We start from the raw sequence: 24,772 nt of genomic DNA on the forward strand, positions 1-24,772 counted from the left end.
CATAATGCTTCTGCCAGTAGTGAAGGGCTGATGCGAGTTAGGAAGACATTGATCCAGGTATCGGTTTGATCATGTATGATATTGTCCGCTGACGTCAAAGAAAGGGAGGATGCCTATTATTCCCCACAAGGTGAATTTAGGAAGAATGTTAAGATTTACCAAAAGGAGGGAAATCCTTTATAGGCCAAAGCTTATTAAACACTGTCATTTATAGAAGCAAATGGTGCAAGGAATGCTACATTGACAAAATACCCATAATTGAATATATTTTATTTCATAATGATCGTGTAACAGCCGTGGTATATATAACCCTTTGGTTAGCGACTTTGAGTAGCAAAATCCGTTGGCATCGGCAACGTAAGCGAAAACGTAGCGCTAAAACCAAAACTCCGACACAAATGCTTTGCTCATGGCGACCTCGGCACACTAAGCGACCGTCGTTGTTTCATTCATGAACTGGTAATACCTAATATAGTACTATCTACTCGAAATACCGATGTTTAAACATTGCATAAAACGAAGACAGTCTCTTTTCATTTCTCTCATTATCCGAAACACCTTCTGAAAAGGAAACCTCAGTACAAAATGAAAGCAGCTGTACTCACTGAACGCAAACCCGAACTCGAAATTCAGCAAGTGGCATCCCCAGTTGCCGCGCCTGGATCTGTAGTAGTAAAGGTCTTGGCTACTCGTATCGTGCATTACTTTGAGGAGATCTTTTCAGCCGTGCGACCCTATCCATTGCAATTACCCCTCATTCCTGGTTGTGGAGGTGTAGGTATCATTGAAGAAGTTGGTCCTGATTGTACCAACCTCAAGATAGGCGATTTCGTCTACTGTGATGGAACCATTACTGCGAGAGATGATCCAAATAGCCCTCAGCAAATCTTGCAAGGCCTGCATTGTCCTGATGGTAGCGGTTTGTCCGAGACGTTTCGACATGGTACATTTGCTGAAAAGGCACTTTTCCCATAAGAAAACCTAACTGTCATTCCGAAAAGCCTTGGTAGAGATGCCGCCAAGTTCACCTGCATTAACCTATTACTTGTACCTTATGGTGGTCTACTCTCTGGAAACTTCCAAGCCGGTCAAACCATTATGATCTTAGGAGGTACTGGATATTTTGGTTTAGGCGGTGTTGCAGTCGCTGTTGCTATGGGAGCAAGGAAAGTCATTGTCCCAACCCGCAGTGCTGAGAAGATGAAGATGTTACAAGATCACTTTGGCGACAGAGTGGTGCCGGTCATGACATCAGGCGATGAGGTAAAAGACGCCGCCGCATTTAAGGCAGCCGCTGGAGAAGGTGCTATCGATCATGTGTTTGATTTATTGGATCCAAAGGCGTCGCTGTCAATTTTGCGATCCTCGCTCGCTGCACTTCGTCCCAATGGAACTATAATCCTTATGAGTGGAAGTCAAAGCAACATAGAGCTACCCTACTACCCTATTATGTTGAATAATATCAATATCAAGGGTTGCTTCATGTATCCACGAACGGCCGTCAAAAAGTTGATAGGCATGCTTGATGCTGGACTGATCAACACACACTTTATCAAAATTGACGCCACGTTTACACTTGACCGCGTGAATGACGCTGTTAAGCACGCGAAGCAAAACAGTGGCGCATTTAAAACCACTGTACTTACTCCTAACGGCATTGCGAAGTAGTGACGATAGAGTGTACCAGTAACCTATATCACTGTGTAAAAGTTTGATCCATAGTATTTTTACGCACCTTATTTACTGTATAAAATATTGATTTTTATTTATAAAGAGAACGCTAACTTGAAAAGCTTGGTTGAAGAGAGAGGTTGCATTGATATGTTTGACTTTCTTAATTTCTTCAATCCGTAATTTTGTCACAAATAGTGCGTGACGCACTGGCTACCATTCTGAGCACCGAAAATTTGGGAGGCTCAGAAAAAAAAAAATATACAGCAGCCAAAGTAGAAAAACTTGCAGCATTAGGTTTTAATCTAGATCATGGCTACCAGTCTCCCCTCTTCCGAGCCTCTGCATACCGTGCAACTTGACGGTTTGGTACGAATAATGAAGAACATAATTACCATAAAATCAATGACCAATCGTTACTAATGATCTCGAAACAGGTTGTGCTAAAGATCATCAAGCACTGCCGTGAATCATATCCTGTCGATGTCACAGGACAGCTTCTCGGTCTTGACGTTGATGGTGTTCTCGAAGTCACCAACTGCTTCCCCTTCCCTTCTAGCGATGATGACGAGGCTAGCGGTAAGTTATCCCTCAACCGCAGAGATCTTACAGCAATACTGATTCTAACTTGTCCACGGTTACTATCATAACAGCACAATATCAGCTTGATATGATGCGATGCTTGCGCGAGGTGAATGTCGACAATAACACTGTTGGATGGTATCGATCAGCTCACTTGGGTAACTTCATGGATCTCAACTTGATCGACACTCAATACAACTATCAAAACTCTCTCAGCGCACAATCGGTTGTCATTATTCACGATGTCTCCAAATCTGCTGCTCAGGGCAACTTGAGTTTGAGAGCGTTCCGTTTGACTGAAGCCTTCATGAAGGCTTATGAGAAGAAGACCTTCACGACTGAAAGGTAACGACGGCGTCAGTGCATTTTGGGGGGAGGGGTATACCGATTTGGCTACACACCGAGCAAGAAACTAAACAAATGTCCTATTTTTCACAGCATGATCAAAAATAAGCTCACACTCTCCAATATTTTTGATGAGTTACCTATTCAAGTCCACAACTCACATCTCGTCACTGCTCTTTTGCACGATCTCGATTCGCCCGTCGCCGACGCCAACCGTCTTCCTTCGCTCACCACCTTCACTTCCACTCAAAAGACCGCTACCTTGGCTGAGGACAATGCACCCCTTGCTCCCAACCTTGAAGTCCTTGATTTAGAATTGGATCCTTTCATGCAAAAGAACTTGGAAAACTTGCTTGATTGCGCGGATGCTCAACAACAAGAGCACAACAACTACCAATACTGGCAGAGAAGTGTCGCACGCGAACAAACCAAGATTCAAGCATGGTTGACAAAGAGGGTAAGTTATTGTGAGGTTAACAAAAACTTGACCAGACAGAGCACTGTAATCAAAATCACATTCGGGAAGACCTAAAAAACTCATCCCATTATCCATCTCAATCTTAATAGAAACAAGAAAATGCTCAACGTGCCCAGAATGGTCAATCGCTGCTCCCAGAGGATGAGGTCAACAGCTTGTTTAAATTGCCAACTGAACCCAGCCGATTGGAATCCATGCTTCTGAACGCACAGATCCACAATTTCACTAAGCAACTTAATCAATTTGCTGGCCCTAGCTTGGGTCGTTTGTACAGTGTGCAGGAATTGCAAAAGTAGAAGCTTCCAGGTTTATTTTATATATTTTTTCTTCTCTATAGAGTTACCCATTCTTCGTCACATTAAAAAGAAAAAAAAATTGATTCGTTCCCAGGCTGACGCCCATGATTGCAAAAAAAAAAAAAATTGTGGGGAGAATAGCGAATTAGTAGGAGGGCTACACCATGCGGCCGTGTTACCGCAAGGAATGAAAATCAGTAGAAACCTTGACAGCAAATGGCATAGTGGCGTGAGCGTAGCATCCTGGATGTGGGTTATCCAATGGCGCCTGTACACCGATCAAAAGGCAAGCCGCACACGCAAGTATGAGCCATGTCTTCTTCTAATTGGGCTCTGCTCTGTTTCATCCTCTCGCACGGTCTTTGAGTCCCCGCAGTTCAATGACATGTCGAACCTTATTTATCACTATCTGGAAATGGCAATGGATGCTGTACGTTCAACAGGTCATAGGTTCAAAGAAACACGAGGATAGAAGTCTTACTTTGTCAAGAGCAAACACCCAAAAAAGAGACAGTTTGGCTAACAAAGGGAAAGTTTATCCCCAGCTAACAAACAAAAAGACCACGCTTAAAAGCGTATCCGGTTCATTGAACGGGCCTAAGAAAAGCTCATTAAAGTGGAAGAAATTAAGACGGATGCATCTCAAGACACTGCTTAAACTCCGAAGGTGGGCATTGGAACGTAGCGGAAACCCATTAATATATGGTGGGTGGTGGCGGTTATTCTGCTTTAAGGACCCTCGACCATGGTTTCCGTCCTATTCCACGGATAGCTCCGTTCAATTTCCAATGACTTTTTCCTGTCGCGGGGAGGAACCGATGGTGTCCACGTCATGGAGTGGTGTCCATGATCGAATAGATGAGCGGAGAATCTCGGGTAATAATGATCTACCTCTACTCAAGCATAAATTGGATTTAACCCATAAGGTGGCTCGTGCAAACCCAATGCGCTGATAGGTTCGCCAGGATCCATGGTCCGACACAAGTAATTATAAAATAAAAAAATTATTATGGGCGGGAAGTCACTCGACGCTTTTACCATGCTGCCAGTTCCCTCTTTCTTCTTTTTACCTGGACAACCAACGTCTATACATAGATAGTCTACTTGTGCCTTCTTTCATGTATTGGAAATATGCATGGCAGTGCTGACTACGACTTGATCCTCCGCTTATAGGTTTCACTAGTGCCTCTTCTTTATTATTGCACTTTCCTCTTTTTTTTTTTTCCTTCCCCGCCGTATCGGACGCCAACCTTAGGGCAAGAAGCGTGGCATTAACTCCTCGGTTTTGCACGTTCTCACTCCACTTTTCGGGCAAGTTAAAACCACCTTGTGTTGCCATGGCCATTTATTGCAGAAATACATTTCTGGGATGCCAGGCCGTTTGCCCCACGGCCTCGGTTATCCATGTCCCCTTACTGACCCTCCACATTTAACCAAAGAATCCCACTGCACACTGTCAAAAATAGGTGCTTATCCAGTTTCATTGCTTGGAAACGGGTGCATGGCTGCTGATGACGACTTTTTGGATGGACTCTTGTGCTACACAACTCCGACCATGCTGTCAAGGCGGAACTCAAGTTTGGGGTGACCGTAGTAAAAAAATAAAAAAAATAAATAATGTGGGCCAACTTTGATCGGCGACCAAGAGAGAGAGACTCGCTCTTCAAGTTTATAAGCGCTACTACTTTTTCCACACTTCTTCTTCTTTTCCTTTCCTAATATTTTTTTTTTAATTTCTCTCTGTTTTTTTACGCGTACGTTAGTCATTACATTCAATGGATATAAGAAACCTTTTAAACAGCCATGAAGACTCGAATCTCTCGACGTCGGTGGAATCAGCTTCCTACACCGATGCCGACAAACCTTTCGAATGCAACTGGGAGGAGTGCGGCAAGCGGTTCTCGCGTCGATCCGATTTATCGAGACATCGTCGTATTCATACCGGGGAACGTCCTTACCGCTGCGACTGGCCGGGCTGTGGCAAGCAGTTCATTCAACGCTCAGCCCTAACCGTGCACTTTCGGACTCACACTGGTGAACGGCCACATTTATGTGAATTTGAATTATGTGGAAAGTCTTTTAGCGATGTGAGTAGCCCTTTCCGATTTCTTTTGCCAATTCTATTTTTTTTTTCTGTTTTTTTTTTTGGTAGATGTTGATCATCTTTGTCCTTTTAATTTTTTTTTTAGTCATCTTCATTGGCTCGACACCGTCGAACACATACCGGCAATCGACCATACGTTTGTAGAATTGGCGATTGCAACAAGTCATTTACCCGTAAGACTACGCTATCAAGACATCAGCGTAGCCATTTAGAATCTGGTTCATTATCAAGGTATATATTATATGGCATTGACATGGCGTCAGGGCATACAGAGTGGCTTTCAGGCTCATATCCCCTTTCCCAACCACTTAGTGACCGGAAATTGACTTCCCAATCTCCTTCTACTAGCTGCGACTCTGAGAGTGAAGCTACTATGAGTCCACCACCTGGTATGGTGGACGTTTTACCCAACAAGCGCTATTCAGCACCGGCAAGCTATGGTCCGGCGGAACTGGTTCCACCTTTGACCAAGCCTACCGCTATGCACCCAGGTTCGTGGCCTGTTCCAGATGGGCGGTATGCATACCCATACCCCTATCATCCTGAACAACCACACTATCCTCATACAGCAGAAGGCACGCAACATCCTCCATGGGGTTATCAACAACCCCCACCTCAGCATGTTCAACAGCAACAGAGGTATTCTTATGAACGACAGCAGTCATTAACTGAAACTGTCACTCCTTATCATGGTTTGCCATCACCTGCCATCAAGACACAGTAAGGCCTTGCTCCACATGTTTGCCATATAGGACACCCCCCAAGAGATACAAAAAGAAAAAAATACATTCAAGCCAGCCAAAAAAAAAATATTCCAAAACCCTCAAGAAAAAAATATCCAGCTTCCCCAACAATTAGGCCCACCCAAGATAGATACGCAGTCAACAAGAAGAAAAAAGAAACACCTAAAAAATCACTTTAAAAAAACTGAACCATGGTCAGCTTCTCAAACGACCGGACGACACTGTCTTCATCATTGTAAATACTCTGGAAGACCTTGGAGCCGTCCACGTTTCAAGCAAGCTGATCTATTTTTTTTGCTCCTCTATGCCTTAACATCCAATTTCGTTTTCTTTTTCTTCTGTTTGCTTTTTTTTATATACCTGTTTTTTCCCCCTTCATAATTCCACTAGTCCCTATGACTTTGTTCGTACATGGAACCACTCCATTGTCAGAACTCTGCACTTTTAAACTACCCTTGTACTTTTTTTTTTCTTCTTCCTTCATTTTTGAGTCTTTTCGTGTTTGCGACAGTATAAACCTAGTAATATCCCCCTGGTATTATATAAAATCTCTCTTTTCCCCCTGACCACGCTGTATTGCCCTTTTGTGGCTCGTAGGCAAACCATACGCATTGGCCAAGGCGATCTCTTGGCTGCTTCAGCGCAAGGCAAACCAGTGCCAACGGCCAGCCAGCCCGCAATGCATTATAGCTGGGATTCAAAAAAATGCAAGGTGGCAAAAAGAAATTTTTTTGGGTGATTCATCTCGCGCACAGACAATGATGAACAACGAACGAATAAAATTTCATGACTTTTTTTAATAGCCCATGCGAGCACAAAACCTTGTTATACAAATGCAATATAGATGAACCCAACGTAACGGTCTTTGTATCTCCGGTCAATGGACATTCGGGGGTTAATCAATGGCTTTTCAGGAAAGTCTCGACCTGAAAGGGCTTTCATGATCTGAGAATAGATTTGTAAAGGCGCAGGGTCAATCGCCACGATGAAGGCTCTCACTTGGAAGAAAGAAAAAAAACCGTGTTTCTCCGCCATAAACATATGAACCCAGCCGCTCGTAGGTAAGCCCACCCGCGTCCTCGGCCAAACCCAAAAATAAACCCTTCCACATTGTATTTCTAATAGATACTCCCTTTTTTTTTTGGGTCTTTTTTTTTTTAATAACGCGAAATGGCTCAGTTTGTACGGTATTTTATTTTAGTCCTTATTGGCTCTTGCCAGTCGCACATGGTGGGCCCTCAGATCGGATTCCTTTTTTAGTCAGCGTACACCAGATGTTGATGGTGCGCGGAATGGGTATTACGGAAAAAAATTTGGTTACTGATGTAAACAATTTTCGAACTTTGAGATGAGTCTCACAAACAACTCAGGAGGAGGACACAGACAAAGTTAATTTTTTTTTATATCAGTGGGTTATGCTCATCGCCCATGACGTCGCACAGGTTAGACTCCATTTACTTAGCAAACGACGCGTAGGCACAGACGATGCTGCAGCCACCATATTAGACTACTGGGGGTTTTGACAAGGTGTCTTTACTGAGTCACATTTTACAAACATCATCGCACTTTTGGCGGGTGCATACGATACCAAATTGAAACAGATGTAATACCAGGGTATGCCAATTAGCCCTCTGTGCCACGTGGCTTGCTAGTAATTTGGGCGACACCAATGTCTGTGTACACTAAGTTGATAGCAGTTACTATCGAAAAAAACAAGGTTTGTGCATCCCCCGGACAGTACTTTGAGTAGTACCATGGGGTATTTATGCTGTTAAGGTTGCTTATCGTTATGTTTCGACATGGCACTGGGCATATTCAGAAGCAAGTCGGGTAATCGGCGGTGAGTGTAGGAGTATGAGAAATGCATGATGACACCGTTGCCACAAAAAAAAGGTCCGTTACTACACTGACCAACATCAGCCTGCTGCACAGTCCAGCCCAGCCATGAATGGGTCCGTCAATTATACCGTACCCACGCCGCCAAAATAATTATGTGTAAATTGCTGAAGGTGGACAAGGTATCGTTACCAGAACTGGGAAGGTACTAATTATAGTGCAGCATACAGAAGAATTCCCACCCGTTTGCACAAAATATAATTAATACGAGCATTCAGCCTACATGCAATTAGGAGATTGGAACCGTGTAGGTGTGTCGAAACAACTCGCTTCGCCTATATGCGGTACCCCATTGTGATGGGTTTTGCATGATTAAATAGATGGGGGCTCATGAAACTGCACATGACATGGCGTACGATGGGAGGATGGACAAAGAATCATGAACTTGACTGTTGTAAACGCGCAAGTCGATGCGAGAGCATGGAGAGATTTATAAAGGATGTAACAAAGGAGGGAGTACTCAAAGCAGCAGCAAACACAAAATGATAGTTTTTGAAGGAAAATAAGGATAAAGGATAATCAGAAAAATGTACACTAATTCTTCAAGACTCTACCATCATATCTGAAGATTCTTGGGCGGGCGCAGTCTCTGACTGATCTATGTTTTGCAAGCCAGAGTCATCGTCTGCCATTTGCGTGTCTTCTGCCATACCATTGGACTCCGTATCAGCTGCACCTTCTCCTGTTGACTTCTTGGTCAACTGGTTGCTCTCGCCCTGATACTCTGCGTCATCTAGCGCTTCACGCCTTCGCTCCAAAGCTGACTTGAGTGGCATGGTCTGCGGGATGACATCCTCCAAAAATTCAAATTGATCGACTTCGCTCACCACAGACGCTACTCCGGCAGCACATTATTAGCCCACTGTATCATAGCTAATCGCTCAAAAAATGTATTTTACCTAGATCCTTATAATACACAGTTTTCCTCTTCTCTTTCTTGGCCTTTGCGAAACCCTCATTGGCAAGATATTCCATAAACAACTCCTGCAAGCCGAAACAAACCATGAAATGTTAAGTTCGAAAGATACATGAACCGGTAGACGGTGGATACATACCGTTGCATACGCGACACAGAATGTTGCCTCAGCATTGATGAGAGACACATCTTTATCTTCTTTAATGATCCGCTTGACTCGCGCAATGGGTAGGAAAGTTGTTCCGGCCGCCCGCTCAATTTTACTAGCTGTGGGTGTGGGAGAATCGGCACTTGGCATGGATGGTTGCATTGATTCCGAGTTTTCGTCTGTTCAATAAGTTTGAAAAAACACGCTGTGACAATGTTTGAAAATTCCAAACGCGCGCGCCAAGTTGCTTTGGGACTGCGTTTGCTGAATCACCTTTTTCCCCATGTCACTCCCGGAACCCACTTTCATTGGCGAGGCGCAGTCCACCGACCTCTTGCATAAAGGCGATCCACTCCTGGCCGTCCGTACATCCTGTCGGGAGGCTATTGAGAACAGCTCCATTGAGGTAAAGCTACTTTGTTGATCGGCATGCAAGTGACTGGCTTTCGCTTTGACTAACTAACTGACTGCGGTGATGCTTCCCACTAGATCTCCGAAAATGGAGTCGATGACTTCCTCAAATCCTTGAATAAACTGCAGTTTGAGGAACTTTCAATTGATTCCCCCATGCGTATGCCTGTTCGCTTCGACAGCTTGGCCCAAGAATTGAACTTTATTGCTTTGATTGATTTACTCAACTTCGGAAGCGGCTATAGAGTTCCGCTTCATAAATACACTGGTAGAGGGTAAGACTTTTTGCTATCATTGGTGACGTCGAGATACAAGAAGTCAGAATGGAGTCTAATTGAGTGTCAATCTCTTTTTCCAGAGCCTTTGATACGATTCGATTTGGAGCCATGTCATTTCACATTGGTGGAACACCGCTCACAGCAGCTACGTTCAAGAATATCACAGCGTTCGAAATCAGTGAAATTTTCCAATTCCCTATTGATCGTGAATACACACCAGAGGGTATGCCATTTGTTACCATGACAGAAGCCAATGAACTTAAGCGTCTTGCCATTGGTATTGCGCAAGTGCTTAATTCCACTGGGGAATTCTTGCAGTCCCACGGATACCAAGATCTAGCAAGTTTCATTTTGGACGTCACCAAGCCTTCCAGCGGTAATCCTCCGTCGGCCAAGAACTTGGTGGACCATGTAAGTTGTTCAGCTTGAGAGGAATAGGGGATGTTGCAGTACACTTACCACGTGCCATCACATTACATTATGCAGCTCATCAGAGCGTTACCTGGCCTCCACGATTTCACCGTCATTCAAGGCCAAAGTAAGTTTATAAGCAAGGGGACAGCAGAATTTGGTAGTATTTCACGAGATTTACAATGTTATTGTTGCAGCTGTTTATCTATACAAAAAGGCACAAATCTTGACTTACCATGTATGGATGTTCTTCAAAGACCAAGATCCTGATCGGTTCAACTTTGCCGACATCAAGGAGCTCACCATCTTCTCAGATAATGTCATCCCTACCATGCTGGAACATCTCAAGGTGATTCGTCTCCCAGATTCCCTTCAACAGAAAATTGAAGCAGGTCAGGAGCTCACCACGGCAGAGGCGTACCTTGCACGAGCAGCCGCGGTGGTGGCATGCGAGCGCATTGTTCAAAAAGCCCATAGCCAGGGTACGATCCCCCATATGACAGAAGGCGAACTAGATGTATACTTATGGCGACTGGGCAAAGAAGGCGATTATCGAAAGATCGTTAGACTCCAACTTCAAGATACCGTGATGTTTTAGGAGAGGGGTTAACACGGAGTTGGAAAGTGAATGCTCAAAAACGGGTAAAGCCGTTTTATTGAAGCGAGCCTGTCAAAAATTAAATAGCCCATCAAATAAAAAAAAATTGCCTTGAATTTATTTCGTCCTCCTCCCTCATCCGCTTCTCCTCCAATTCTCCTGATGCGACATTGCTGGCTCTTGATTGCTCTCATCCTGTGCATGGTCTCTTGCACGATGGCTGCTGCTGCTAGCACTTCTCAACCTGCCTCTTCTTCATCTCCAGCCTCTTCTTCATCTCCAGCCTCTTCCAGTGCTGCCAGTTCCAGCGCAGCCGCTCCAGCCGCATCAGGGCAATCATCACAGGCTCAACAACAAACCCCAAGCCAACCTTCCGCTACCCCAGCAAGCGGTATCCAGATTCCCATCAACCCTCCAAACAGTGCACACCACAGTATGGCTACCGGTTGGACCGCCGTCGCTCTGTTGCTGGTGACATGTGTTTTCTGGCACCTTTGATGTTGCACCGCGTCATACACTCGTTCTGCTTGCTTGTTTAATATCAAACTTCACTTTGTCTTTACCCTCTACAAACACTCATCCGCGCATTATTTCCCATTGCTTTCAAATGTTTCGCTATAATTTATTTATTCTGGCTAGCAACTTCCGTTTCAACTACTTTTAACTCAAAAAATTAATTCATTCTTCTTCCAAATATTAAAAATTTCTCTGGTCAGGATCCAGGTACGGCAGACCTAAAATATCGAATGCATGACGCTCGCTGTTTACGCGAACCATTTTTCCAGTGGATCGTTCGAATATGCCGTGATGGTTGACTTTGTACGATGTCTTTTTCTTGCAGTAGAGGCGTAAGGATTGTTCAAAGTGTTTGGAGCCAGTCCAGGCAAGTATGGCAGGATAGTACTGATGCGGTGGCGTGACAATGACGTCCAGTCGACGATGAATGTTCTGTCCAGGCTGCTGCCAAACGACCAGCGCTTGATCAGTGCGATTTTGCGTGATATCTGCATGAAGTAATCTTGAGTTGTGCACGCTAGCACTTAGAATGTGCGTCACCAGACCTGTAGACAGGCAAATTAAGACATATACAGTGTCATAGGGAGGGTGAAATGGAAAACCAACCTTTGGATCGCAATAGATCCAGTAATTTAGAGAGAAGGCCAAAGGTACGTTGCTCGTTTTCGTGTGTAATAAGGATGTCGACATCGCCCATGGCTGTGCACTTTCGCCTACATACAGGTGTTAGTCCGTAACTTGATCAGCGTATCATCACTACTGTACTTACCGATAACTGCCACATATCGTGTACTGAAATCCGTCAGCTATGGAATTGACTTGTTTCATAAGCGTCGCTACCAACTGTTCCACGTCATCTCTAGACATCCTGTAATACAGACGGGTAAGAGATCAAGCAGTCTGGCAAATTTCTTTCAAAAGGCGTCACCGTACTTTTCCAAGAATTCACGATAGAACTCAATTCCTACTTTCTGTGCCGACGTCAGTCTTTCATGTTTAATGACATCTTCCAGCGAGCGGTGTCCTGTCCTGTACCATTGAAGAGCAACCTCATGTCCTACACCTGCAGTCAAAAAGAGTTATAGTAGACTACCTTGTATAGAAGCCATTCAGTGTCACTTACCATAAACATTGTAAAACATGTCCAAAACGGCATGTCGTGGACTGCGCTCCAATTCCTCTGTGACGAAGGCATAAGTGTTGAGTGAAACAAAGGCGAGAACCATAGCACTACATACCGTGATCTAAAATTTTGCCGTCTCGAATGTAATCTTGTATCATTCTCCCTATTTTGTCACCTATACCGCGTATATCGCGAATTTGGCGGATATGAGTCAATGGCTCTGGATAGAATTTCAAGGCTACCACGGCAGCGCGGTAAGCTTTGGCGTTGAACACGTCCCCTGTTGAATTGGACATTATGTTAGAACCGTGTGCGTGCTGGGAATAGAATAGTTAACAAATGCTCACCATCGAGTTCTCGAAAGTGCTGCATGCGATGAAAAATTTCAACCAGTTCTTTGTTGGGATATTCCGCAGGCACAGGATGAAGGCATGAAAAGCCTCTGTTCTTTGATTTTGGTTCATTATCGTTGCTGGTGCTCTCCTGTGTACCACTCAAGAAGTCCATGTGATCTATGTCCAAACTTGAATCCTGCTCGGCTTCCTCATCAGATGTATTATAGTCACTCTCATCAGCCATACTGTATAACACGTGAATTAACATCATCATCTCACATCAAATGATACGATACATAGTATCCGCTATACCTCTTTTGACTGGAGTAGGTGCTTCTTCGGCCTTGACTGTAGATGGAGAGGGTTCGATAATACGCTAGACCAATGGCTTCCAGGGATCTGGCTTGTAGTGGGGCGCTCGGTGCGAGAGATGAATTACTAGGAGAGGGAGAATTGGACTTGGGAGTAGTAGGAAGGCTGCAGCTTGGCGCTTCATCGTCGGAAGAAATGGGGATGGTTTCGGGCGGCAGTTTGGGAAGATGGATTTCGTATTTTTCCATAGGCAACCATTGCTCCTTTTCCAAGCTGACAAGTAAAAGAGTGCATTGAGTATCAATTGGCTTCATACAGGTTATAAAATTCTAACTCACCACAAATTAAGCCACTCCATGCTGACAACCTTCGCCTGCCTTGTCTTTATATGCCTTTCCAGACGGTGCGCTGATTGAACACATGTGAGAATGACATTGGCGCGATGCATTCCAATGCTACTGACCGCCACCCCCTTATGGCCTCTTATGTCCTTCTTGACCTCTTCAATTTCAGAGCTGGAAAGTTTCAGAGGCAAAATGTAGAATGTATTGCCAGAAAGATCCAGCATGAGCAATGAATGAAAGGGGGGGGTTGACGCTGGTAGTGGACGCAGCAAGAGACCGTCAAGTAGTGGACACAAATTTTTTTACCACGTGAGTTGTTTTTTTGGGCGGACAAAGTAACTGGCAAAGAAACATTTAGTGCAACAGAAATTGTGTGAAACTTTTATGAAATTTACGGATAATGTTAGAAGAAGAGAGGAGAAAAGTAGAGCTTTTTCAGTACAAAATGAGTTATCTATCGTCTAGGCATACCGCGACCGCGACCACCACCAAGAGCACGTTGCATGCCACCAGCAGGCATGGGAGGGCCTGCGTTTGGCTTTTCGCTCTGGGTGTTCTTGATGGTCTCATCAACAGACAAGATCAAGCAGGCGGCTTCAACAGCAGCAGCTAAAGCATTGGTCTTGACCAAAGCGGGTTCCCACACAAAAGCCTCAAAGTTATCTTGGGTAGTCTCTCTTTGGATATCAACACCGTACCACTGGTGGCCTAGAGGGAAGCAAAAGATTAGTTTATAGAGCCTACCTGGTTCACACCACCGTTTTGACTACTAACCTTGAGCGTGTTGCTTTCTAAGCTTGTTAAGGATATCAGTAGCATCGAAACCAGCATTGTCGCAAAGCTGTCTGGGAATCACTTCAAGAGCACGAGCAAAGGCTCCAATGATCATTTGCTGCTTGCCCTCGATGGTTCGTGAATATTCACGCAAGTATTTGGAAATTTCCATTTCAGTAGCACCGCCACCAGCAACAACAAGGTTGTTCTTGATAGCACGACGAACAATCATGATAGCATCATGAAGAGAGCGTTCAACCTCAGCAATGAATTGTTCAGCACCTCCACGAAGAATGAGGGTGCAGGTCTTGGCCTGTGAGCATCCTTCAAAGATGTTGAAGCGTTCACCACCAATTTGTCGTTCATCAAAGGTATCGCAAGTACCCAAATGCTCGTTACGAATATCAGAGCAAGTGGACTGGACGGAGCCACCAACGGCTTGGACAACACGATCCATATCATCCTTGGTAACACGACCAGCACAGAAGATATCACGATCAGCAAAGTATTGAGTGGCAAGATCACCAATGGGCAACTTGGAAAGAACAACCTTGGCGCCAGTGGAAACGATGGCTTCCAACTTTTGGAAAATGATTTGCCATTCAGCATCAACGATCGCTTGGTAGTCATCGACAGCCTCAACTCGAACTTCAGCGTTGTCCTTTTCGGCCTTGAGTTCAAGTTCAACATTCAAACACAAAATCTTGGGGTTCTTGAAAGACTTGGGTTGTTGTTCAAAACCAGCATAAGAGAAGGTCTTCTTGAAAGCAACACCTTGAACAAGCATGGAATCTTGCATAGCACCACCGGGCACTCTCTTCATACCAATGAGTCTTTCGTTCAAGGAATCTTGATCCAATGACATAACAGCATCGACAACCATCTTGGTGAAGAACTTGCTTTGGGAATGGACGAGCTTGGATGACATGGCTGTAGCAGCGCACTTGGAGAGCAAATCACGGAAATCCCTACGTGACGTAAGATGATGGTGAGTAAAGGTGGTAGTTTGGCATATATGTCAAACGTAAAAAAAAAAAAAAACTTACTCTGCATTGTTGCGATCGACAGTGACAGCAATTTCCTTGACTTTGTTGATAGCCTATCAAAAGTAAAAAGTTAGATTGAAGTCATATATAATTCCCATCGCTGTAATGCGTTTTCCTTACCAAACGAGCAGCTTGTCTGTATCCTTTGATAATAACATGAGGGCTAACACCCTCTTCAATGTAGCCCTTGACTTCCTTCAAAAGTTCGCCAGCAAGCAAAACAACACTGGTGGTGCCGTCACCGACTTCGGCATCCTGGGATCGAGCAATATCGACGAGGGTCTTGGCAGCAGGGTGAACAATATCCAACAACTTCATAATAGTTGCACCATCGTTGGAGATAGTAACCACACCTAGATGAACCAAAGGTTACTATAGGCTCGTCCTACATCCGCCTCCAACTAACTCGAACGTACCTCGCTCATCAACCATCAACTTGTCCATACCGCGGGGTCCAAGGGTGGTGCGAATGGTATCAACAACGGCAGCACAGGCGTTGATGTTGGAGATAAGTTGCCCTTTGCCTTGAGAACTATCTGTGCCTTCCTTGAGCAAAATGATCTGGGGTTGCTGATGATGGAGAACAAGGGGAGATGATTAATAACGTACTGGATGGGGGCAGTAATCAGAGAGATCTGGAGGTGATCAGTGAGGGATGCAAAGTTGCCGTTGCTCAACAAGGGATGAGAAAGTGTTAGGTCTGGATGACTGGAATGCATCTGATTGGGATGAATCCAGGGCTACTGCTGACCAAACGTCGCGTGTTGATTTCGGTTGTGATCTAGGGTCGTGATTGTAGGCACAAAAACACTAGATGCTGCTTTTGATCGAACGATGCACTATGGTTTCTCGATGCTTCTATCGGTTTCAAGCTATTACATAGATAGTGAAAGCATGCTTACCATCATTCCATAGGACATTTTTAATTATTGTTTTACGAGGAAAGCGATGGCGAGTTGTCAAAGCGCTCTCTCAAAAATTTTATGGAGCCTTTTGGCTCACTACTGGCTTGCTCCGCTCAAAAAACCTGCACTCCCATCAAAGCAGCTGCTATGGCACAGTGTACACACTCTCCAGGAAAGGTCCTGAGTGCCGAACTAATTACCATGGCTGCAGTTCATGCCATAATATTCCCTCTGCGCCATGAAATCTACTGTTGCCCTTGGCCATCCATACCTGTCAAATCTCTCCAAAGTTTGATAGTACCCTAGGTATGGCATAGCTCCATCAAATAACACAAGTCTAGAAAGAAATGCAACATTGAATAGAAAGTTCCTGGGGAAAAAAACGCAGCATAACTGACACAAGTCGTCACGTCCAAGTTTTTTCATTTGGGCCCCCCACTGGTGAATTGAAAGGAAAATTGTTTCGGGAAAAAAAATTCCTGCGTAGAGGCTACTCAACCCGTTACCTGTCAGCATTACCTTACTCAGCCATGCCCAGGCTAACCAATCCATTGAGGAAGAAGCGCCAAGTTATTCAGCTGGACGATGATGCTGGCTTCAATGACGATCAATTCGCAATTGAAGAAACTCCAAGTAAGCTCCACTTCACTCACCATTAACCTTTTCTGACGCCATGGCTAAATGTCAGCTCTTTTGCTAGTCCCATGGAAAGCCATATACCTGGCTACAGCGTTATTGCTGCTAGGCAGTATGTTTATCATCCTGGGAGTTCTCATTAAAATAGGAATTATCACTTCTGAGGTATTGATATTTGGTATCGTTACATGCACTTTCACCGCAAACACTAATTGACTACCGCACAGATATGGCTGGATAGAGGCATTCCATTCCTAGTCTTAGGTTGTATCATGTTTATTCCAGGCGCTTACCATTGCTATGTAGCCTATTATGCTTACTACCGCTATCCTGGATACGACTTCTCTATGATTCCAGATATGGATTAACCATTGTAACGAACTCTCCTGTATGAGGCTGCAAGCTCTCATTTGAAATGTATATAAATGACATCTTTGCGTATAATGTGTCTGTTATTACCACTGTTTGTTTTTGATGGAAAGGGGAGTTGGTTAAGTTTAATTGCAAACAGGGATGGTGTACGCTGATAGTAATGTGCAACACTTCTGTTTGATTACATGGTAATTTACCTTAGAGAGACAGCCAGTAGTTTTGCAACCTGTTCAGTGGCCAGCCTCATCCACACGAACGATTAGCTAATGTACGTTTGCTCAGAAAGCTTATGCTTGCACCATCCTATTGGCTGCAGCGGAGACTGTGGCGGGGATGCACTCCTGGCGGATGCGGGCAGCTATGACTCTCTTAAAGCAACCAAACGATACAACGATTGTCCAGGACTTGCTTCAGAGTATTTCCTATCTGAAGCATTTGAACCCGTTTATACACATACACGTTCCTATACGTAAATAACCAATTGCACACCCATCAATACTGCACAAAAAACACTGGTTTCAAGGCACTCATTGACACCCCGAACAATTGTCAGGATGACGACTTGTTTACTCAATCACAGCAGGGTACCGACTACAGGAAGAAATGGCAGAGGACAAGACGAGATGGAATGAAAAAAATGGATCAAAATCAAGAAGCGAGAGGCAAGGTGTCTCTGAATGATCCCATGATGGGCGTCTTTGTGTGAACATGTGCTCTTTTGGCAGGTCCTTTTTTTTTTGCTGACCACCCAAATTTTGAGTGGGGCATTGTGGCCAGATTTTTTGCCAGTCAAAATCAAGAAAAATCGTAACCCGGCTACAACCTTACGTTTTCTTTCACTTCAAAACAATGTAAGTACATGACCCTCCCATCTCCCTTATGATCATGGCTCTCTTTCCTTACAGACTCCCTTGTAGTTTAAATGGCTGTCCCTGTTCCTTTCAACGACATTGGTAAATCCAGCAAGGATCTTCTTACCAAGGACTTCCCTGTCGGTGCCGTCAAGCTTGAAGTTAAGACCACTGCTGCCGATGGTGTTGTAAGTATTGGTACTAGGAGGGTATTGGGATGGTGGATGCCTCGGCCAGATCATTGATCCGCATGATTCTCTCTACAGTCCTTCAAGGTCAATGGTCAACGCGACAACAAGACCGGTATCATCCTTGGTGATCTCGAGACCAAGTATGCTGACAAGGCCAATGGTATTAGCTTCACTGAAGCCTGGACTACCTCCAACCACCTTAACGGAAAGGTTGAGCTTGAAAACAACATCGCCAGTAAGTGACGTGACAGGATGCATGTGCTACGTTGAACACTTTCGCTAATGTTCTCCGAACCAGAGGGTCTCAAGTTGGAAGTCTTGACTTCCCTTCTTCCTTCCGTTGGCCAGAAGACCGCCAAGATCAATGCTATCTACAAGCAACCTAACGTTCACACTGTTGCTTCTCTTGATGTTTTCAAGGTTTGTACATTTACAGGGTTGCTGCTGATTAACACGTGGGTTGCAAGGAAAACCGCTCGTTTCTAACTCGCGTTTTTTCTAGACTCACGTCAACATCAACACTGTCTTTGGTCACGAAGGTTTCCTTGCTGGTGGTGAAGTTGCCTATGATGTTTTGGATGGCAAGGTCGCTCGCTACAACGCCACCTTCGGTTACACTGCTCCCGAGTATGCTGTTGCCGTTCACGCCACCAACTCCTTGTCCGTTTTCTCTGCCTCTTACTTCCACCGCGTAAGCTCTGATGTTGAGGCTGGTGGTAAGGCTGTTTGGGACTCCAAGGGCTCCAACGCCGTTGCTTTGGAAGTTGGTGCCAAGTACCAACTTGACCGCACTGCCTTCGTCAAGGCAAAGATCACCAACTCTGGTATTCTTGGACTTGGGTAAGTCAATGGGGGGGCCGTGGCATGGCTGGATCAGAGAATTAATATCCCACTTTACTATAGATACACTCAGTTGCTCCGTCCCGGTGTCAAGTTGTCCATTGGTGGCTCCGTTGATTCCACCCGTTTGAACGAGAACGCTCACAAGCTTGGTCTTGCTTTCACTCTGGAGAACTAAGTATGTTCTCCCAAAAAAATTAACTCCCCTTTTTATTCAAAAAAAATTATTTCCTACGACATGGTCATCACGGACCCATTGCTGCTGGTAATTGTAGATTGTCACTGTATCCTTAGTTTTTTATTTCAAGGAACGATGCATAAGCATTCGATCTTAACACGAAAAAACAGGCTAGCTGTTTTTGTTTCATTCAATCTGCGTACCTTTTTATATTTTTTATTCTTTAGGGGTGGTGGGTATAGCGAAATGGAGTTGACCTAGGTTTATGTGGATGAGTGCCTAAGAGGAGAGACGAATGGGGAGCATGGGAGCGGTCATAAAACTAAGTAAACGAAGAAAGGCATATGGTAAGAAGAAACATGAAAGACAACAAGAAAGAAATAATTGGGGTGGTGTGAAAACGAAGGTGAAAAAGTCGTATTTTGGCGAAAAGAAAGGGGATTAGAAGAAGGAGGGTTCTGTACAGGTCATAGATGCAAAGTGGACCTAAGGTCAAAATGCGCGAAAGGAAAAAAAAAAAAAGTCAAGGAAACAGAAGATGTATGCGTAAGAGGGATGCAAGTGAGGTGGAGGATTTACTCGGTAGGGAAAGGCTGTGAAAGCATGCGGTGCAAATGGCCCTGTTGGTGTAATTTAGCAAGAAATGCATTGATAAATTCAGAGTATGGACGATGCCTCAAACTGGATTCGCGCTGTAAAAAAGAAAAATCGGGGCACCCCGAGAAGTTAGCGGATGTAGATTGATCATCCCAACTTTTTTGATTTGGATCTACCTGTCTATTTGTCATTTTTTCCTCCTCCTGCGCAATCGCTTCATGAAGCCTGACACAGTCTTCTTGAATTTGTAACCACATGTCAATCATTAGTCGCGGGTCATGGCTTTCAGCAACATATGCCATATTCTCTTGAAAAGCCTGCTCTTCTTTGGTTCGTAAACTACTTGGGGTGCTAGATGGTACAGACCAACCCTCTATTTTCGATGGGTCAGGACTGTTCCCTAGCACAGCTAAATCCTCTATAACGTCTCGCGTTGGCTTTGACATTGTATCTGACTGGTATTGCTTTTGAATCTGCAGAAGAGCAAAAAAATAAAATAAACAAAAAATACAACTTGTCAATGACTCTATTTCCCAACCATAAACATCTATGCAGTCTTTACACGCATGACAGGCTTCATGGTCATTTTTTTTCTCATTACCTCTGATATTGTGAAATGGAATTCTTCTTCCCATTGATCAAAATTACACTTTGAGCGCCATTCTGTGTCAAGGGTATCCAGCTTTGTTTCAATGGCTAGTTTTAACCGCCTTTTCGATCGTAGCCTATCTTCATACACTAATTCTCGACTCTTGATAACCGCCAATAATGTAAAGTTGATCCGACTTTTAGAATATCTGCAGTATAGCGTGATCAGCCCCCCAGAAGATGTAGAGATAACCAAAATAAAATAAAAAACAAAAAAAAAAAAATTATTCACTTACAGCTCCATTTTCCGTTGAAGCTCGGGTCCTGCCACATCCAACCAACTTTTATCCGCTAAGGGTGCTTGTGATCAGAATTTGGATCAGTAACAGAAAATAACCCATGTTTGTGGAACGCATTTATGTAAATTGCGTGCAGAGCCTCTTTAGCTTACCTATTCGGCCTGGACCTCGCTTAAGCCCGTCCAGTTCCCATATGTATCCACTAACAGGAACGTAGCTGACATAATGAAACATGGTATCTTCATCTGTGTCGGATGACTTGGCTGCTTCGTCTACTGTATCCTGATGCCTAATGCAGCAAGTTGAAGGGATGCATTTAGTATAGCGACCGGGAACGCGAGGGGGTGAATGGAGCGGAGTGTGGTGTTGTCATATTGTAAACAGATCAGCCCATCCATTTTTTCTTTTGGCTAATACTTACTTTGCCAAACTGTTATGCGCGGATCGTATGTTTGAATCATCTCGAATGGCGCTTCCTTTCAACTGAAAAAAAAAACAAAAGACAAAAAAAAGGGTCAGAGACCGTATCCAAGCAAACCCATCGTCTCTACCCAGGCTAGAAATCTCGCTGTATCTCAATAGGAAAACCTAATTTTGGTTCCTCGGAGAATCCAGTGCGGTTCAAAACCTTTCAGGAACAATGCCATGCCCAGCTCCGACGATTCGGTGCCAGCGGGGGCAGTGCTTATCAGATCAGTTACACTACTCACTAGAGGACTGTACTCCTTGGTAGAATCTCGGAAAGAACGAAGATCATCGCCAATATCAAGCATATCATCGCAATTGAGGAGTATAGACAAGATAGCTTGTGTAGAGCATGCGTTGTTGACTAGCTGCGTAAGTGAATGGACACGTGAGTCATCATGCATTTGTTGAACCATTTGTTTGGTGGAACTTGTGTTATATATCTATCATTGTTGCATACATACCTGGTTGGCAAAATAGATGTCGCCGCCCACAACAACCATGTCATCCTTGTGGTACTTGTTTGGAGTGTAGTGGACTAGAAAAGTAAATCCGAAAACAGGTCTTGTTCATGAAACAAGTTGGTCAATCCTCGTCAAATTTTAAAAATACAAGTCCCAATATGGGGTGGGGGTGGTTTTTTTTGGCGATGGTGGTGGAGGTGGTGGGTGATAAACGGGCAACCGATGGCTTGGTCAACCACCCAAAAAAAAAAAAAAATTCATCCCACTTACGATATGAAGTCCAACGTTTCAGTATCAGCCGACATTAGTTCTTCAACTTGGACACCTTTGGCTCCAAGTTTTTTACAAAGTTCGGTAAGAGTGCCTATATCGCCCCCACAAGAATGACGCCATGAGAAAGGTTTGCATTTGGTGGGAAAATAGAAGAAAGCAAAAAAAGCGTGAGTTCATGATAGAGTCGAAACGTAGAGGCCACAAGGCATGTCAAGCAAGTCCCCAGCGGACAATAAAGATCCAACGCCCGGATCTGAATGAAAATGGTCATGCAAGCCGTTTGCCATGCTGAAGTCATTAACCTACCCGGGCTAATGTCGGGCTCTAACCAACCACTGCTACTTCTTGTCTGGGCTTCCATAGTAGGAGCCTTTGAGTCGTGTATACAAGACAAACAAGAAGGAGCCAGTCCAAGCGGCTTTTCAACTGTTCAAAAATGTTTGTGACGCAGCCTCGTCTCCCCTTTTCATCACAAATTATTCTCGGATTCTTCTTTAAGGCCGTTGTCAATCCCACACCTGGGGGTAACAAGGAGCTCAGGTTCTTATTACCCTTGAATGTGCAATGTTATCTTTCTTATAGTTGAAGATGATGTTAAAATTGTCTCCCTGGACTTTTCAAGGAACGGTTCCAACTACTTGGTACCATACTTTACTCTTACATCTCATGGTAATCTGAAAAGCCAGGGGATGGCCCGCTTCATTTTTTTTTTTCACGGGGACCAATTCTTTTTTTCTAAACGCTCACCGTGGACAGTAAGGAGATCCTTGAACTTGATCCCCTCTCTTTTTTTTTGTGGGATGAACAGTGGCATACAACGGTCACGTGTAGGCCGATGCTGGTTGAGCTTTTTTTTTTGTCAGGCTGTCAAAATGACTGCGGTTATCCAACACAAATGTCACCTCAGCAATTGCAAAAACTGGGTAAGCAATGGGTTGGCATTTTTTTTGTTGAACACGCTAGAATGAAAGCTAATTAGCCTTGAGCAGTTTTTGTCACCGGGAACAAAAATAAGCTTCTTGAAGTTCAAGACATTCTTAAAGGCACTGTCGATCTTGTTTCTCATAGCTTAGACTGTAAGTTCACTCATCGACCAGCAATGAATACGGAACAAAAAATTAAACATGATATAGTACCAGAATTACAAGGTACACCAGAAGATATCGCAGCTGAAAAATGTAAAATTGCTGCCAATATGGTAGGAACAATCGATTTAGCATGAGCACGAGCAATGTTGAAAATAGGATGTGAGCAAAACTCATCATTACCTTATTAGTTACAAGGCCCATGCATTACTGAAGACACATGTTTGTGCTATAATGCCTTGAATGGCTTGCCAGGACCCTACATGTAAGTTCAAGGAGAATTATCCCGCCCGCCTCACCCTCGTTTCATTGTTTTTATTGGGTGGACTGATCTACAACCATTGAAACAGTAAATGGTTTATGCAATCCGTTGGGCATGAGGGCTTGAACAAACTTCTAGCTGGATATGAAGATAAATCTGCATATGCTCTCTGCACGTTTGCTTTATCCAAAGGTCCTGGCCATGAACCCATCATTTTTGATGGCAGAACACCTGTAAGCGCAGTCACGACGATGAACCATTTCAATTTGCGATGAAGCTGACCACCTCCATATTTCCCACACCAATAGGGTAAAATCGTTCCAGCTCGTGGACCTACACACTTTGGCTGGGATGCTGTATTCCAGCCTGATGGATTTAATGAAACGTACGTAACAACAGCCCATATTTTTTATGCGTTCTCTTGGCGTGCCAAGCCAGTGCTTACACATTATTTTGTCTTAGATATGCCGAAATGGATAAGGACATCAAAAACACCATTTCTCATAGATATAGAGCTTTAGAAAAGTTGAAGGCTTATCTTGCCTCACAACAGGAGTAACCGAAGTTTTACTCAAACGGCAGACCTCCCTGATCTGAATGGCGATCGTTCAATTGTGCAACAGCGCGCAACAATAAAAGAGAAAATACATCTAGACATCATTTATTGTACATTAAATATAGTGCACCATGATTCTAAGAATATTTATGTATGTACATTCGGAGAACATTCTTATTACAACTTCTTTTCCTTGTCTTGGATACTGTATTCTCCCTCCTTTTGAGCAGAAGCCTTATCCTTCATTTGTTCGGCTTGGAACATTTTTTGAAGCTTTGCGTTCTCTCCGGCGTCCATACCAATGATAGGGAGAGGTGGGAGCTGTTGAGCGTTTTGTTGTTGGTCTGCTTTGTCAGTTTGGTTTTTATCCATTGTGTGTAAAGGAAAGAGAAATGAAGAGTAAAAACGGATGATTGAAATGGGGAAATTTATACCCTGCTAACCGCGTGCTAAATAAGGCAATCGCATCGTCATTCTTCTCGGAGGACGGCCAGTTGCAATGATGATGAGATCAAGTTGTTGGCCATGATATTATGGCTGATGATGCAAATAAACCAAGCCTTTCTTCCAAACGAAACAAAAGAAACTATTTTTTGAGTGGTACGATAATTCGTTCTGCATTCAACCCTGTTGTCGGGCTTTGCATGGCATGCTGATTACAGCGTACGCCTTCTTTAACTGAAACCATTTGTATTAGATTTTTCCCATTTTTTTGCGTTCATGATCGATCTCAAGAGGTCAACGTAAGCTTTTTATTTGGTACATGTTGTGTCGTTCTTCTTTCAAACAGTAGTGGGAACTAGGTGTTAATGGTGGCGATGGATTGCAGACCGTACTGTGCAGACTTTGCCGATACATTGTATTCTATTCCAGCATTGGTAGT

The 24,772-nt window shown here is 44.0% G+C and overlaps 14 protein-coding genes across 14 annotated transcripts; 10 read left to right on the forward strand and 4 right to left on the reverse strand.

The window, feature by feature from the left end:
- Positions 1-585: 585 nt before the first annotated feature.
- K450DRAFT_267844 (uncharacterized protein) lies at positions 586-1,668 on the forward strand (the record flags this gene model as incomplete). Its single annotated transcript, XM_051592853.1, has 2 exons — positions 586-913; positions 977-1,668. The coding sequence occupies 2 exons, from the start codon at positions 586-588 to the stop codon at positions 1,666-1,668; spliced, it is 1,020 nt and encodes a 339-aa protein (XP_051448829.1).
- Positions 1,669-1,931: 263 nt separating this feature from the next.
- K450DRAFT_220151 (uncharacterized protein) lies at positions 1,932-3,466 on the forward strand. Its single transcript, XM_051585500.1, has 5 exons — positions 1,932-2,040; positions 2,109-2,250; positions 2,325-2,598; positions 2,692-3,055; positions 3,166-3,466. The coding sequence occupies exons 1-5, from the start codon at positions 1,984-1,986 to the stop codon at positions 3,370-3,372; spliced, it is 1,044 nt and encodes a 347-aa protein (XP_051448830.1). The 5' UTR covers positions 1,932-1,983; the 3' UTR covers positions 3,373-3,466.
- A 1,466-nt stretch (positions 3,467-4,932) lies between these two features.
- K450DRAFT_220154 (uncharacterized protein) lies at positions 4,933-6,407 on the forward strand. Its single transcript, XM_051585501.1, has 3 exons — positions 4,933-5,459; positions 5,562-5,707; positions 5,825-6,407. Exons 1-3 carry the CDS (start codon positions 5,148-5,150, stop codon positions 6,198-6,200), a joined length of 834 nt encoding a protein of 277 aa, XP_051448831.1. The 5' UTR covers positions 4,933-5,147; the 3' UTR covers positions 6,201-6,407.
- Positions 6,408-8,629: 2,222 nt separating this feature from the next.
- K450DRAFT_220160 (uncharacterized protein) lies at positions 8,630-9,577 on the reverse strand. The gene is made up of 3 exons (XM_051585502.1): positions 9,171-9,577; positions 9,015-9,099; positions 8,630-8,953 (listed from the first exon to the last, which is right to left on the reverse strand). The coding sequence occupies exons 1-3, from the start codon at positions 9,339-9,341 to the stop codon at positions 8,658-8,660; spliced, it is 552 nt and encodes a 183-aa protein (XP_051448832.1). The 5' UTR covers positions 9,342-9,577; the 3' UTR covers positions 8,630-8,657.
- K450DRAFT_220168 (uncharacterized protein) lies at positions 9,502-10,958 on the forward strand. The gene is made up of 5 exons (XM_051585503.1): positions 9,502-9,578; positions 9,665-9,865; positions 9,949-10,279; positions 10,355-10,406; positions 10,477-10,958. Exons 2-5 carry the CDS (start codon positions 9,747-9,749, stop codon positions 10,875-10,877), a joined length of 903 nt encoding a protein of 300 aa, XP_051448833.1. The 5' UTR covers positions 9,502-9,578; positions 9,665-9,746; the 3' UTR covers positions 10,878-10,958.
- Positions 10,908-11,508, forward strand: K450DRAFT_220178 (uncharacterized protein). Its single transcript, XM_051585504.1, has one exon. The coding sequence runs from the start codon at positions 11,040-11,042 to the stop codon at positions 11,373-11,375; it is 336 nt and encodes a 111-aa protein (XP_051448834.1). The 5' UTR covers positions 10,908-11,039; the 3' UTR covers positions 11,376-11,508.
- Positions 11,475-13,733, reverse strand: K450DRAFT_220181 (uncharacterized protein; the record flags this gene model as incomplete). The annotated part of the gene is made up of 9 exons (XM_051585505.1): positions 11,475-11,938; positions 12,000-12,106; positions 12,163-12,261; positions 12,327-12,456; positions 12,517-12,573; positions 12,632-12,796; positions 12,864-13,096; positions 13,164-13,436; positions 13,502-13,733. Coding segments are annotated over 9 exons (1,661 nt in total), but the record flags the coding sequence as incomplete, so codon positions are not given.
- A 22-nt stretch (positions 13,734-13,755) lies between these two features.
- K450DRAFT_220187 (uncharacterized protein) lies at positions 13,756-16,515 on the reverse strand. Its single transcript, XM_051585506.1, has 6 exons — positions 16,230-16,515; positions 15,744-15,897; positions 15,448-15,680; positions 15,328-15,380; positions 14,282-15,249; positions 13,756-14,215 (listed from the first exon to the last, which is right to left on the reverse strand). The coding sequence occupies exons 1-6, from the start codon at positions 16,245-16,247 to the stop codon at positions 13,962-13,964; spliced, it is 1,680 nt and encodes a 559-aa protein (XP_051448836.1). The 5' UTR covers positions 16,248-16,515; the 3' UTR covers positions 13,756-13,961.
- A 216-nt stretch (positions 16,516-16,731) lies between these two features.
- On the forward strand, positions 16,732-17,312 carry K450DRAFT_220193 (uncharacterized protein). The gene is made up of 3 exons (XM_051585507.1): positions 16,732-16,865; positions 16,933-17,033; positions 17,096-17,312. Exons 1-3 carry the CDS (start codon positions 16,763-16,765, stop codon positions 17,234-17,236), a joined length of 345 nt encoding a protein of 114 aa, XP_051448837.1. The 5' UTR covers positions 16,732-16,762; the 3' UTR covers positions 17,237-17,312.
- Positions 17,313-18,037: 725 nt separating this feature from the next.
- K450DRAFT_220197 (uncharacterized protein) lies at positions 18,038-19,243 on the forward strand. Its single transcript, XM_051585508.1, has 5 exons — positions 18,038-18,091; positions 18,158-18,279; positions 18,358-18,517; positions 18,581-18,702; positions 18,785-19,243. The coding sequence occupies exons 2-5, from the start codon at positions 18,163-18,165 to the stop codon at positions 19,124-19,126; spliced, it is 741 nt and encodes a 246-aa protein (XP_051448838.1). The 5' UTR covers positions 18,038-18,091; positions 18,158-18,162; the 3' UTR covers positions 19,127-19,243.
- K450DRAFT_220204 (uncharacterized protein) lies at positions 19,244-19,718 on the forward strand. The gene has a single exon (XM_051585509.1). It carries the CDS (start codon positions 19,361-19,363, stop codon positions 19,559-19,561), a length of 201 nt encoding a protein of 66 aa, XP_051448839.1. The 5' UTR covers positions 19,244-19,360; the 3' UTR covers positions 19,562-19,718.
- K450DRAFT_220211 (uncharacterized protein) lies at positions 19,611-22,381 on the reverse strand. Its single transcript, XM_051585510.1, has 10 exons — positions 22,293-22,381; positions 21,984-22,077; positions 21,714-21,813; positions 21,495-21,617; positions 21,206-21,267; positions 20,937-21,073; positions 20,782-20,845; positions 20,499-20,694; positions 20,074-20,370; positions 19,611-19,992 (listed from the first exon to the last, which is right to left on the reverse strand). The coding sequence occupies exons 1-10, from the start codon at positions 22,345-22,347 to the stop codon at positions 19,876-19,878; spliced, it is 1,245 nt and encodes a 414-aa protein (XP_051448840.1). The 5' UTR covers positions 22,348-22,381; the 3' UTR covers positions 19,611-19,875.
- Positions 22,382-22,541: 160 nt separating this feature from the next.
- K450DRAFT_220217 (uncharacterized protein) lies at positions 22,542-23,979 on the forward strand. Its single transcript, XM_051585511.1, has 8 exons — positions 22,542-22,655; positions 22,743-22,909; positions 22,976-23,062; positions 23,120-23,184; positions 23,263-23,336; positions 23,422-23,566; positions 23,642-23,718; positions 23,796-23,979. Exons 2-8 carry the CDS (start codon positions 22,822-22,824, stop codon positions 23,890-23,892), a joined length of 633 nt encoding a protein of 210 aa, XP_051448841.1. The 5' UTR covers positions 22,542-22,655; positions 22,743-22,821; the 3' UTR covers positions 23,893-23,979.
- K450DRAFT_220220 (uncharacterized protein) lies at positions 23,826-24,338 on the forward strand. Its single transcript, XM_051585512.1, has one exon. The coding sequence runs from the start codon at positions 24,043-24,045 to the stop codon at positions 24,268-24,270; it is 228 nt and encodes a 75-aa protein (XP_051448842.1). The 5' UTR covers positions 23,826-24,042; the 3' UTR covers positions 24,271-24,338.
- Positions 24,339-24,772: the final 434 nt, after the last annotated feature.

Source organism: Umbelopsis ramanniana (genome assembly GCF_025399195.1).
Source record: "Umbelopsis ramanniana AG unplaced genomic scaffold K450scaffold_3, whole genome shotgun sequence".
In the NCBI taxonomy this organism is placed as follows: domain Eukaryota; kingdom Fungi; phylum Mucoromycota; class Umbelopsidomycetes; order Umbelopsidales; family Umbelopsidaceae; genus Umbelopsis; species Umbelopsis ramanniana.